This window comes from Carassius auratus, chromosome 1 (assembly GCF_003368295.1).
Source record: "Carassius auratus strain Wakin chromosome 1, ASM336829v1, whole genome shotgun sequence".
NCBI lineage: Eukaryota > Metazoa > Chordata > Actinopteri > Cypriniformes > Cyprinidae > Carassius > Carassius auratus.
Window position 1 is genome coordinate 18210107 of NC_039243.1, and position 14963 is coordinate 18225069.

Here is a 14963-nt window from a genome sequence, read left to right on the forward strand (position 1 = left end):
ACCTGAATTGGTTTTCAAATGATTTACTGTACACAGATAGTTGTTCTGTTTGTGTTTAAACAATGAGGCCCAATATGTTGTACCATTGTTTGTACCATTGTATACCAGAGTGTCATTCAGTGGACGAAATATTACACATATGCCTTTCCAAATAAAATACATTATGTAGGACCTAAAAGTCAGCATGGACTCAAAATGAAAAATACAAACAAACAAAAAAAAAACATAATCATTTTTTTTTTAAAGTCTTTTGTTCATCACGGCTTTCTTTGATAAATAGAAAGTTCAAAAGAAGAGCATTTATTTTAATTATAAATATTTTGTATCAAAATCACTGTCACTTTTCAATCTAATGCATCCTTGCTGAATAAAAGTATTAGTTTCTTAAAAATGTTAGCATAATTTCACCTGTAAATATGTGATATTATAAATGAAAAATGGGTTGCAAATATGTTTTCTGTTGACTTTAAGATGTAACCTTACTCTATAGCGATTTGTCCCTCACAATCTCATTTTCATATGCTTCACATTATATATGCTATTTACCCTGTCCTTGATTTGTTCCCTTTAATCCACTGGGATTTTGAATCTCTCTCACACATATGCGTTTGGTATATTTCTACACACCACTACATTTCCAGAACTTTCTACACCCTCAATAGAGCACTCCATCTTTCCCGTCAGCATACGCCCCTTAGCTTGAGTGCTGCTTTTGTTGTGTTGGTGCAGACCGTTGATGCACGGAAGGCCTCTGTGATGCTAACTGCTCTATGATGGATGAGGACTGTCTAGAAAAATCCGTAGTTAGCAACCTTCTCCAGTGCTATTGATTCTTGAGAACGTAGCATCCCTCCCCACACCCCTCGCCTGCAACCAAACGCATGGAATCCAGATATCATGAGGGTCTGGGTGCCTTTCCTTCTTATATTTGACAGATGAGCATGTGTAGAGGTCAGGAAGTTTTCATTTTAAAATGGTACCCTTGTTTTTTCAGTCATGGATAGTATCACAGATACTAGGAGGGTAAACTTGTTTTCTATACACCTGTCCAAAATAGATTTATAAACTGCGAAGGATCTGTTCTTTTCTCATATCAGAAATGCTCATTGATCGCTGTCAGATGAAATTTGGTCAGCTCAGTCAGCATTGTTATAGCTTACTGTTTCCCACTTTAATCACTCACTGTCTTTTTCCAGGTGGATCTTCATTTCCTCAAGGTTCTGACCGGGATTGCTACCCAAGGAGCCATTTCCAAGGAGACCCAGAAGTCCTACTATATCACCACCTTCAAACTAGAAGTTAGCACTAATGGAGAGGACTGGATGATCTATCGGCACGGCAAAAACCATAAGGCAAGAACCATGTAATGATTTTGTGTTCACTATGTTATTACAATTGTCAAAAAGACCACTACAACTATACTATAACACTATAGCTACAATAAAATAATTAATTTATAGTAACAAGAGACTGGATTCACAAAAATAATTAATGATTCATTCATTCATTCATTCATTCATAAATAAATAAATAAATACAAAAAATATAATATATTAGGATAAATTATATATATTAGCATATCCTAATCAATTTGGATAAATTATGAGAAGTCTGGAAGAATACTCAAGATTTGTTCTTGAATATTCTTTTTATTTATCAATTTATCAATGTTTTTCTTTATTGCTTTGGATTGCATTTCATTATTTTCTTAAGAACAGCTTAACATTAGTCTTAAGGTCTTTGGACACTGAGTCAGACACATATGCTTTGTTTGTTATTCGTCATCTTAAATATTCATCACACACAGAAACCTTGCACAATGAGTCCGATACATTTTCATTAACCTGTTGCAGTGAGAATGATTTTGTTGCCCTCTCTCTTTTTAAACATAAAACAATAAAAAGGAAAAATAGTTTACGTCCAATCTTGAGATTGCATAGAGAGGAAGGAGAGTTCGCTGCAGGATTATCGTGAACAAAGTTTACTTTGGGAAGTCACTGGCTCAGTTTGATGCTTTGCTAGTGATATTGGAGCCACATAAAAAAAACAAAAAAAAAACACCAGTTTCCAACAACTGTTTTCCAAGATGTTCCACAAATCATCTGCCCCAATCTGTGAATACAATCAATCATCTGCTACAATCTGTCTTTATATTCCATCTCTTTGTATTCCGCACTTTGTCATACAGTGCTGCGAGTGGATCAACTTGTCACATGCCATTCTGCATTTCTGGTTCACCATTCTGGTTTTCTTGTATGGTGGCTCTGGATTGTCAAAACACCAGATTTTTTTTTTTTTATGACAGATGAAAGTTTCGCAAGCCAGTGTGTAAACGTGATTTGACACAACATTAGGTCATATTTATTTTTTAACATGCAAACATTTTGGATGATAATTTCGAACTCAGTGTGCAAAGACCTTAGCCTACTGTGCAAAGAAAATAGCCTAATCTTGAAGTTCCCTTGTTTAATACAACAAATTCAATGCACTGGCAAATCTTTATGATGTATGTATCCGTGATGTATCCATGTGTTTATAAAATTATGAGCTATAACTATAGTAAGTATGAGCATTGTTTAGGTTTGTGTATTTATGGACAATGAAGAACTACGTACTATACTAATAATAGCTTAATCATTAGACCTTTGTTTTCACTAAACTTCACTATCATCATCATCATCATTATTATCTGCCCCAATTATTAGTGAAGTACCTCAGGGCTCTATTCTGGGACCACTCCTTTTCAACAGTGCGCCCTCTGGGGGATATTATCAGGAAGCACAATGTTTCTTTTCATTTATATGCTGATGATACACAGTTGTACCTCCCCCTAAAAGCTGGTGATTCCATTCAACCATTGCTGTATTGTAATTGTTTTTGGTCCCCAATCATTTCCCCTCCATTTCCTCACAGGTTAGAAACCTGGGCTTTATCATAGATTCAGAATTATGTTGGTCCAAACAAATTAATTCTGTCGTTGGGAACAGTTTTTGTCTTTTCAGGATTTGGAGAAGGTTATTCATGCTTTTATTACCTCACATTTACAGTAGATTACTGTAATTCACTGTACTCAGGTCTTCCTCAGTCATTGCTTTCTCACCTCTAGTTGATACAAAATGCAGCTGGAAGGCTGCTGACTTGGCCAAAGAAATATGACCATGTTACTCCAATTTCAGCTTCACCACAATGGCTTCCGGTCCATTTTAGAGTTACGTTTAAGATTATTTTGTTTGTTTTTAAAGCTATTTTCTGTCAAGCTGCATCTTATATTAAATATCTCATTATCCCTTTGCCACTTTTAAGATCTGCTTACAGGGCTCTTTTATCTGTCCCTCGTTCCTGTTTGAAAACTAAGGGTGACAGTGCCTTTTCAGTAACTGCCTCCCGTCTGTGGAACCAATTGCCTCTAGACTGCCGCCTTGCACCTTCCATTGCTATTTTTAAATCAAGGTTGAAAAACTGTCTTTTCTCCTTAACATTTTAATTTCACTTCATTGTTATTTTATTGTCTGTATTGTTTGCTTCTTTTTTGTGTTTCCTTTTCTCTTTCAATTTTATTTTACATTGTTCAGCACTTTGGATTGCTTTTCTATATTTAAATGTGCTATAAATAAGCAATCCATTTTAGCACAAATATGTTGAGTTGAGCATCTGGAGGAAGAAGGAACTCAAGTTCTAGGTGAATTTTGCTGGTCTGAACAGAAAAAGTGACATGGGAACAGGTTGAGAGATGGTTATCTAGAGGTGGAGAACAATGAGGCCCTTTTTGTACCCTTATCTCTGTGGCCGTTACTAATGCCTGTGAGCTACTTGCTGTAAACACACCTGCGTGACCGGTCACACCTGGACCAGCGAGGGATATGCTGATACGTGTTTGTACAATACCGGAATTCAGGGTTTTGACCCATTCGAAGACCAGAAAAGACTGCTTTTTTCTTTTCTAGATAATTTAAGACTAATTTCAAGACTAATATGAATTGTGTTTTGAGGAAGGCAGGAATTTTCCAAGTTCTGTCATGAAGCTTCATACAAGCTTCAGTAACTCCATCAAAAAAACATCTAAGAAGGATATAGATCTTTTGTTTTTTGAAGAATATTTAGGCAAAGTCAAATTATGATGAGGACACAACTAAGCAAACCCATCAGAAAAGCTTTTGTTTGGCTAGTATTAGCGTGGGTAGTAATTAAAGCATCAATCAACTGCATTTGCTTCATTGACACTGCCTGTCCAATGACATGCTAATCTCTATTTGTTTTGATGTTGTCCGTCGATTAAAAGTTAATCTTTCACAATTCGTGACAACTAATTCAACTATAACCACATTGGCCACAGTTTAATCACAGCCTCAAAAAGATGCTTATGCATTTTAACTCTATGCTACGCCAAGGGACACGATGTTTTAACAGTTCTAGGATTAACCTTTTGCTCATCTGTTTAGTGGATCTGCTTTTGATTAAAAGATTAGTCTTCTGTTTTGGGAATAAGTCGCACATGAAAGTAATATTGACCTGCAGACGTGACTGGGATTAATGCTCCGTACATAATCCTGGTCTAAAAAACACTTTTATGATAGTTTGGGATGTAAATTGTTGAACTGGTTTGACAGTTTTATTCTAGCTAAATTAGGTTAAACTGCTGAATTGTTTATTATTGTTAATTTTGAACATGGTAGGAAAAGATCAATTTCTGAGTAATGACGAGATATATATATATACAAATAATATCTGTAAATAATATAGATGAATAGATAAATCGAAAAGATGAATAGATAGTAATTTCATTACAAAATCATTGTGAATATATCAGATATCAGACATATTCAATATTTCTATTGATCAATATTTCTTTTCCAATTATAAGAAAATTGTTGGCAATTTTACTTTTTTCAGTTCCTTTCGGCCATCTGTTCATAGCATAACCACTTAATTAATTAAACAATGATTAATTACGTCAAATCTGAAGTACTCATGTAGTTAAACAAAAGGGAACTGGAGCGCTGCTGGTATCCCTTGTATCCTCTGGTGCTCATGGAAGGGTAAACTGTTAATGAAAAAGAATTTGGAAAAAAGTCCAGGTCCAGGCACTCAGTAGGATGCAAATTTGAAAAGCCTTTATTATTTAAAAGGGCTAAAGCATAAGAACTACTCATATAGTTACTTCCGTGGAGTGACATATGGGCACACATGGATGAGCTGTTTTATTTGAACATCTTACATTATTTATGCTTGCCAGTCACAGGACACTGAACGATTATTTTGAGTATTAAAGTGCTTAAAAATATCTCAGTATAAAACGTGTTGCTTAATTTTACATATACAGTAAACTCATCACATATATATCATGAATATTTAATACTACTCAGCATTACTGCACACACACATATATATCCTCACTTAATGACAAAAAGGTCCAATAAGTGTGAAAAATTGCAACATATCCTGTTAATATTAAAATTCATATGAATCCTTCGTTGACAGCAAGTAATAAATCTGTTACTCACTTGATACATGATGAGTATAGCATATAAAGCCATTTAGCCTTTGCGTTTGCTGCCTGTGACAGAAAAGTGATGCCTGGGAGAGGTAAAAAGGATGAACAAAGAGACGCAAAGTTGCAGGTAGATGGAAAATGAGAAAGACGAGAAGAAATTGGGATTAAGGGGGGTGTTTTGTAATTTCTTCCCCCCACTAAGAGAAAGCTCTCTAGAGGGGGAGCAGGTATTGTTAAGTAGTGAACACTTCAGTGTTCATTCACTCTCTCTCTCTCTCTCTCTCTCTCTCTCTCTCTCTCTCTCGCTCTCTCACACACACACACACACACACACACATTGTCTGCTTTCCTTCTCTTCAAGATGTTGCTTAAGGCTGGTGAGCCACCAACCGGAACCAGCTTCAACTGTCTACATCTTCATCTAGAGATGAGTGAGGGAAAACAAGTGAACAAAGAGAAGAAAGAAATATTTGATTTGAGGAAAGACAGCTGAAAAGCATGAAATTTAATGAACATATTAGCATGAATTTACATTTTGGTTCTTCCAGGTTGGTGGTGCAGCTGGATGTTTCTGGTATTGCTGGTTTATCTGTTTAAGAAAACCAGTTGAGTATAAGAAAATATATATACAATTATTTTTAGTTTTTTATTATTAAACATTTGACACACAGACACACATATGTATGTATATATATACTGTATGTATATGTATTTGTGTGTGTGTGTGTGTGTGTGTGTGTGTGTGTGTGTGTGTGTGTGTGTGTGTGTGTATATATATATAAAGGAATATTTGAATTAATATAGGCCTACATGAATGTTAATAAACAGTAGTTATATCCTATATTACTATAGGAATATATTAATATTCAGATATCTAGTTTCATAGCCTTCAATAGAAGGTACTCAGAGAGCCCTGTTTTAAGCACCAGACATCAGAAGCTGAGAATTTTATAGTGAAAGAAACATTTACTCTCTTCTCAACTTAATTTCTCTTATTAGACATGCTCTTTCACAACTTTTCATCAACCCCTCGAGACCTTTGTCCCTAGCAGTTTGCATAGGATGTCTGTTCTGACCGACCCAGGGGTGGAGATGGACACATGCAAGGTTTCAATTCCTAGGACTGGAGTGAAAGCTGAAAGGGTCTTTATAATTTCATGATCTTTCACTCATAGACACACAACTTGGCAGGTTTAATTATTTAGTTACCCTGGCTAGTGTTCTCTACTTCAGCAGGATGGGTGGGACCATCCCACCATAAGTTGCCTCGCCGCCAACTCTCTTGTTGTCAGGCAGATTTTTGTCTTGTTTATGACATTGAATGACTTAATTTTTACGAATCCATTTCAAGATACATATGTGGTTTGAAATATTAATCTGACTGCTCAGGGTTTTCTTTTTTTTTTTTTTGCAAGGAAAATTGTGCCGATACAATATTTCAGTGCTTAAACAAGAGTGAAAGATAACCAGGTACATAAAATTAAGTTATTTTTCATTCATGTAATTTGCATAAATGGTTGTACTGAATTTTTTTTACGCATTTAATTATTGTTAGAACGGTTTTATGCATAATTTATACAGAAATTAATTGAAGAATAATTACGTAACAATGGTATTGCCAACAGTTTGTGTTAATGTGCTATTTTTTGTGTAAAAATTGTTACAAATGATATACACAAAAATTACAGAAATTATGTAAAAATATTATATATATACAGTATATATAGAGTATATATATATATATATATATATATATATATATATATATATACATTTTCATATACATACATACATACATACATATACATACATTCAAATATGAGTTTGCAAGCAACTTACAGTAACATTTGTCACATAGATGCACAGATGTTACAAATAATTTACATATGTTTTGACGTAAACTCATGAATGATTTACAAATAAATGTGGAATGGTATTAAAAATTTTTTTTTACAAATAATTTACTCTGAAATTTGTTTCACTAATTATTTGCACAAAATGAAAATTGAAATGATCTCACATCTACACAAGAATTCACTGTGATTTTTAAGTTAGTCTTTTAGTTTTTCTACCAACCAATTCATGTTTCTTTGTAATTATTTCTGAAATGAATTAACAAGTTCTGAGTGGAAATTGTTTTAAAGTAAATCATTACCTTCATAATCCTCTCATAATTCACAGAAATGAATGGAGTCCCACTGAATGGACTCTACTTGCATTCTGCTCAGCCTTGGGCTCATTGCTGTCAAATTAAATATACTGTTTACTCTGACTATTGGGTTTGTTTCTCTTTTTTTCCAGTTCCTCTTGTATTTCTGATATTTTCCCCCTTTGATTTTCCAGTCTTGTTGATTGGTCTGTTATCATCTCTCAGACCCTGCACTCCTCCTCCCCGTCTCGTTCGTTTAACCTCTGTCTTCTCTTCCATCATTATCCATGAACTCTGCAGAGCTGCCACAATATTTTTCCACAGAGTTGGACAGCTGACTGCTTCTCAATGCAGCGTCTGGAAAGGGGTCATCCGTCTAGTCAACTGTCTGTCTATCTGGCTTCACCAGCCACAACACACTCGAGATCAGCATTTTAAAAAAGGGGTTCATGAAAACCTTCCCCCACATCTCAACCCTTCCGTTACTGCATCACTGAAGCATTATGAGTGTGGTTCTTTGTGAGTGTGTCGAATTCCCCTACTGGGAATGCACACACATGCATATACACACTAACACAGACTTGACAGAGTATTTATAACCTTGAGCGTATAGCACAGAAAAGGGATTCTTCCGTATTGATTGTTCCACCCGGAGCCTGTAACTCTCCATGGGACATGACTTGTGGCCACTGGATGAGGTGAACAATGGGGATGAATGAGGTTTAGGCCTTGAGGAAAAAGGGAATGAGGGAAAATTGAATGGTTATGAAAATGAGCTCAATAGACTCTTTGTTTATCTTCGTCTTATCTACTAGTTTTTCTAGTGCAACTTGATTTAATTAATCAACCCGTTTCACAGCCTCACTGGTGTTGGTCATAATCACAGCTTTGTAAGTAATCCAGGACACTTGTGTGTGTCTACGTGTGTGTTCACTTCTCAAGGCCCTTACAGCCCATCTTGGCCTCTGTTACACTTAATCTCAGATGAGGAATGTTTTCGGTTGACTAAGACTCATCCAGCGCTCAACTTTTCACATGGATGGAAGAACGCGGATGTGTGTGTGCGAGGTCATGCGTTTTAACAGTAATAAGCTCCAATCTCCTGTGTATTTAAATCATGTGGGTATGGATATAAGTGTCTTATATAAGTGTGTATATATAAATTAGTAATTAAATCATTTACATTGTATCATTCATGATCAGAACACATTTATTCCTTTTTCCAGAACACATTTACTTGCTCATTCATTCAACTGATTGTAATTATACGTACGAGTGAATCTTTAAATAACGCATTCATGCAATTAGTTCAAACTACTGTTTAACAATGAAACAAATAGGTAAAAATTGATAGCCTGAATGCACTATAAGTCGCTTTGGATAAAAGCGTCTGCTAAATGCATACTTTTTTTTTTTAATTTTTAAATGTAAAACAAGGGGCCCTTTGTGAGTAAGTTATGCATCCATGAATAAAACAGACTTGGCTGGTCTTAAAAATGTTGTCACCCTTTCAAGTTACTTGTCTTTTGATAGCCTTATGAAGTCACTGAATCATTCATCCAACCAATTTATTAAAAAACACTGATTCATGTAGGACTGAATTAAGTGCCTAAATATTATAAGTGAGTGTATGAATCATTCACTCATTTCATTAGTTCAAAGGAATCATCTTTATGCATGAGTTATTAAAATATTGAATACGTTGCTTATCCTGTTAGTTAAAAAACATTCAGGAACTAAATGCATGAATTGAGTTATTGAAGGGCTTGCATTTGAGGGTCACGCTATTCACACTTTACATAGAAACTGTAGGATCTCAAGTGGTTGTGAGGTATGTGGATGAAAGTGTTTAATCGCACCAGTTTATATTGTCCCCACCTTTGATTTATAACGTGTTTGAAAGGATGTCTCAAAGGAAAAAAGGAATAAAAGCAAAGAGAAAATACAACTACTGGTTGTTAAGACATTGCCAGTGTTTTCTAGTTGTTGGAAATGGCTTGGGTCCCTAACTTAATGTATGTCTATGATTTTGTCAAGAATGATCACTGAAAATCTTTCCTCTCCAGAACACAAAACTTCAAATTTCATTTATGTTTAGAGCACAAAAAAGTTGCACACAAAAGTTTAATCTATTAATCTTATTAATCTATCCATCCATCCATCCATCTATCTCTCTTTGTGTGTGGGTTGATGCATTGCAGCAACTATAATCAGCGCTGTGTGTTTTCTCTCTTTTGCAGTTTTTCCATGCAAACACTGACCCATCTGAGGTGGTTTTGAATCGTATTCCTCAGCCTGTTCTGGCCCGCTTTGTTCGTATTCGACCACAGACATGGAATAATGGCATTGCGCTCCGCTTTGAGCTTTATGGCTGCCAAATTACAGGTGAGTTTTTGTAAATGCATGGTTTGTTTTCATCTTATCATAAAAAGCATCTTTATGAGGTCTTTACCTAAAATTTTTCTTCTCTGTTATAGAAAATCTAATTTGTGTTTGTGCACATTCTGTTATAAAAGCAGCAAGACACATCACCGTTTAATGGCAATGACATTAAAATTATCCATTTAAAGTCAGATATATGCACTTTTATTTATTTTTATTATTCTTATTGTTTTTTTTTTTACCTTTAGACACGGTATTAATTCCAAAAAAGGGTGTATGATTTTGTGTATTTTATTTGATACACCAGGATTTTATGGTTCATATAGCAAAAGATTATGGAGCTTATCTCAAGGTGGAAAGAGCAATTTGGACATGGGCTGAATGTACATCTCTCTCATTCTCTTTTTTCTTAGATGCTCCTTGTTCAGAGCTCCAGGGAATGCTGTCCGGCATCCTCCCTGATTCCCAGATCTCAGCCTCCTCGGTGAGGGACCTTCACTGGACCCCTGGAGTAGCACGTCTGGTGGCCAGTAGATCAGGATGGTTTCCCGGCCCTGCCCAACCTATAGCAGGAGAAGAATGGCTTCAGGTGGACCTTGGGACACCCAAGACTGTGCGTGGAGTGATAACTCAAGGAGCAAGGAGTGGGGAAGGAGGAACCAGCTCAGAGAACCGGGCTTTCATTCGGAAGTATCGTCTAGCACACAGCCTGAATGGAAAAGACTGGAACTTTGTAATGGATAGCAAGACTAGCATGCCCAAGGTAGTTAATTTGTCCAGAGCATAAAATAAACATATGCAAAATGTTTATTATAAACATACCCCCAAACCTTTAAAATGGTAGTGTAACATTTTATTTTTTTTAAAATTGGAACAATGTTTCACAATATTACACAATTTACTATATTTTGATCAAATAAATGCATCATTGGTGAGCATAAGAGCCTTATTTCCAAAAACAGTAAGAAATCTTACTAACCCAAAGGTTTTGAACGGTAGTGTAAGTAGTTTGTAGCTGTTCCATGAGCTGCTCTAAGCACCCTCACCAGTGTGGTTGACATTTCTGATTTATTTACCATCTTGATTTTGCAAGTTCAAAAACCAAGTTCACCAGATGGAAGTCTAATCGATCAATCGTCTAGACCAGCTTGGTTGAGTGAATCAGCATAAATGACCAGCTAAGAACCTTAAAAAACATTTTCTAGGATTTTCCAATAGCAAATCAACCAAAGTGGAATTCGGAAAGTATGCTAACTAAAGAGTTTCCAACGAACCCTACAATCCTATTATCCTAAATCTTTCACACAAGTGATATCTGTTCAGGTGTCTAAATTCACTAAGTGTGTGTAACCTCTTTTCTTTCCTCAGCTTTTTGAGGGGAATACACACTATGACACCCCAGAGCTGAGACGTTTTGAGGAACTGGCGGCACAGTTTATCCGCATCTATCCAGAGCGCTGGTCTCCGGCAGGGATCGGAATGAGAATGGAAATCCTGGGTTGCAATCTGCCAGGTAGGACATGGCCCTCAGATACACCACTATTGTGAAATCATAAGCTAAATTACTTGTTGATGATTGGGCAGTTCCAGTTGTAGGGCGAAATTTATTCTCAGTCTCTACAACTGGTGAGCAGCTGCCCAGAAACGCACCATCAGCTGAAAGCTAACGCAGCTTGTTCAGTGTGTGTGTGTGTGTGTTTTATTTTTTATATTTTTGGTGGAGAGATGTAAAAGAAAATGGATAGACTGATGTGAAGAGAACATAGAAACATGGAAACGGATTGTCTCAAAGCAAAGTGAATGTGAGAAAACAACCATTCAATATTGGTGGAGGCTGGATGAATTTTGTATGGCAGAAGCTTTATTGTTACAGTACGTCTAAGTTGTGTGTGTGCTGCTGTTCAAAAGTTTTGGGTTGGTAAGATTTTGTATTTATTTTTATTCATTAATTTTAATACTGTATATACAATAATATTGAGAAATTTTGTTACAATTTAAAATACTTGTTTTCTACTCTAAAATATTAATTTATTTCTGTGATGGAAAAGCCAAATTCTCTTCTTCATTTTGACATTTCTCCAGTCGTCAGTGTCACATGATTCTTAAGAAATCATTCTAATATTTAAATATATTTACCGTCATGTTTAACAAATATAAAACTTCCTTGCAGAATACAAGTACTTTTTTTACTTACCCCAACATTTTTAACGGTAGTGAATGTGTGGGGCATTCTCACTTACTCTATTTAACTATCATTGTCTCATATCTCCTAAAATTTCTTTGAAGAAATAAAAATAGGCTCAAATGAAGAGATTGCAATAATTTTTTTTTTTCTGTTAGAGCAACTGCATGTTTGTTATTATAATCATTTATTATGGATTGTTTGTCTCTCTCTGACCAGACTTACTGGATTAATACATTCCCACATCTACAATAATATAAACTTGAACGCCGCACTTGCACACTCTATAATATGCAGCACTGCTATAATCAGACGGCAACCCTCTGTGCCAATTATCCTCTGTTGTATAATGTATCATAGAGCTGCTGGAGATAGGTACATCTGATTGAGTGTGTGTATATGCAAATGTACAGCATGCTCCCCTTTTAGGTGTGAAAACCAAATGCTCAAAGTTCTAGAAACTTTCATCTGAATTTTTTTGATCCACGTGGCAAATGTAGAAACCCTCACAATTACAAAATGTACTGTGGCGGTTCAGGGATGGTATCAGATAAATACAGCATTTGTATAGTCCATTGTTTCAAAGTAAATCCTATACCACTTTGTGTGTGTGTGTTGTTTGCAAGGTATGGAAGTGTGTTCAGGTCTGTTTTTTTTTTCATATTAAGGTAAATAAATGATTACAGAAATAGCATTTTTGGCAAACTTTGGCAAAAACCTTTTAAGAAGTACAACCTCTTTTGTTTTCTAACTTTCTTGTTTTTGAATAAGTCTCTCTTTCTCTTCACCATTTATTTTTTAATGAGTGCTCTTGTTGTGTAAATGTTTTTCTTTTGGTCCTGTTCTTCTCACTTCTCCTCCTCTTTCTGTTTCTCATCAGAGACACTTTCCCATGTTCTCTTTCCCACACACATGCACACACTCATATGTTATACATGTTCATCCCACGGAACAGCTGTTGTTTTTTATGCAAACATATACCTTCCCACACTGTGTTACTTAGTATGCATTTGTGGATAAACAAATCTCTCAAGGATTTCTAGTGCTCTGAGTGGTTGCTTCATTCTTCATAAAATCGATGTAAACTTGAATTAATTTCTTGTGTTTATAAAAAATAGTTTCTGTTTTATTTTTGTACTGTATCAGAGCATATTCTGGAGTTCTTCAGGTAATATGTGCTCTGCATTATGAAGCGATCAAACACATATAATATATAGAACATTGCATGAGGCGCAGGTGAATTATGGGGCCCTAAAGGCAGCTCTTTGTTTTCCCAGCATGCACTGCTGCTCTCTACAGGCTTGCCAAGTTGAGATTGGCAGGATAAAATATGCAGGAAAGCTTTATGCATAATTGACTGTTATTTTTTTATTTACATATGTATATATCTGTTTTTTATTATAGATCTTTTTTTTTTTTTTTTTTTTTTTTCTTGCTGAATCAGGGTCTTTGGAGAACTCAGCCTTTCCAGTAGGAAGGGTGAGAATATGATGAAAGCAGAAATGACAGGACAAGAGTCGAGAGAGAGAGAACAGAATTATGGGATTTGATCTGAGAAAGGGGGAGCAATCTGGAATGGATGGTAGACAGATTACAGCTATCAATAATATCCTTTCATTTCTTTGCCTTACTTACCATTACTTCCAACACTCTCAGACAAACACACACACATACGGTATACACACTGGAGGCTATGATCTTCCCGCTAGTCTTAATCACATTAAAGCAATTGCAGCCTGCGTTGAGGTGTACAGTTACATGTATGGTTTAAAGAGACAGATGACGTACAAAGCCATTTTGAAATAGCAATAACCTTCACTGTAGGAAACGTCTATAAAAAGAATGCCAAATATACTGTTAATATGAAGAAAAAGACCTGGCAGGAAATTACTAGCACCTTTCCTGTTTTTCTGCAGCATGCAAGCAAGCAATCAATAAATGCTGAAGTTGAAGTGCTAAAATTACCAAAGATAAAACTGAAATAAAAATAATTTAAGCTAAGTAAAATATGTCAAACTATTAAAATGACAAAATGACAAAATTACTAAAACTTAAACTAAAATGAAAAATCTACCTCAAATTGTTAATAAATACTAGAGATGTTCCGATACCCTTTTTCTCCTACCGACACCGATTCTGATACCTGGGCTTAGGGTATCGGCCGATACCGAGTACTGATCCAATACCTTGGTGTGTATCTGTATATACAGCTGTATATACAACTAGCCCTGCGTAAATTGCTAAAAAAAAATTATCGTGTGCTTAAGACGTATCCCTTAATAAAACATGAACAAATACATGGTGAACTACTGTTTTTATTACAGTAATTTTATTATCTGACACGAATTTGACAGTAATATTATTTATTTTCTTAAGCAAAAAAAAAAAAAAAAAAAAAAAAAAAATTCAAATAGAGCCAAAAATTTTGCACAGCAAACTAAAAAAGGTATTTTAGTTTTACAATATAATTGTATAAAAAACTGCAACAAATAAGGAATATAAGGAATATAAAAAAATTATATATTAATCAGATAATCTCTTTACAACAAAACAAGTAAAAAAAACAAGCAACCGTCCAGGCATAGGCTAACTATTATTATTAATAGAGACGTATTATTATTACTACATAGAGACATAGCTAAATCTACTGTAGGCTACAACAGTAGCTTAATATATTGTCAATTTACTCACATTAAACCGAACATTTATTTTGATGGGATGCCATTAAGATCTTTGAGTTTCTGTGTTTATGATATGAC

At 35.2% G+C, this 14963-nt stretch overlaps 1 protein-coding gene across 2 annotated transcripts in view; it reads left to right on the forward strand.

The window, feature by feature from the left end:
• The window catches only part of LOC113095460 (neuropilin-2-like), a 77927-nt gene that overhangs the window by 41795 nt on the left and 21169 nt on the right, over positions 1–14963 (forward strand). For both annotated transcript variants that reach the window (XM_026261031.1, XM_026261018.1), the window contains exons 7-10: positions 1197–1352; positions 9881–10025; positions 10436–10785; positions 11391–11535. In XM_026261031.1, coding sequence (XP_026116816.1) covers positions 1197–1352; positions 9881–10025; positions 10436–10785; positions 11391–11535 — 796 coding nt within the window. The remainder of the gene's footprint in view (positions 1–1196; positions 1353–9880; positions 10026–10435; positions 10786–11390; positions 11536–14963) is intronic.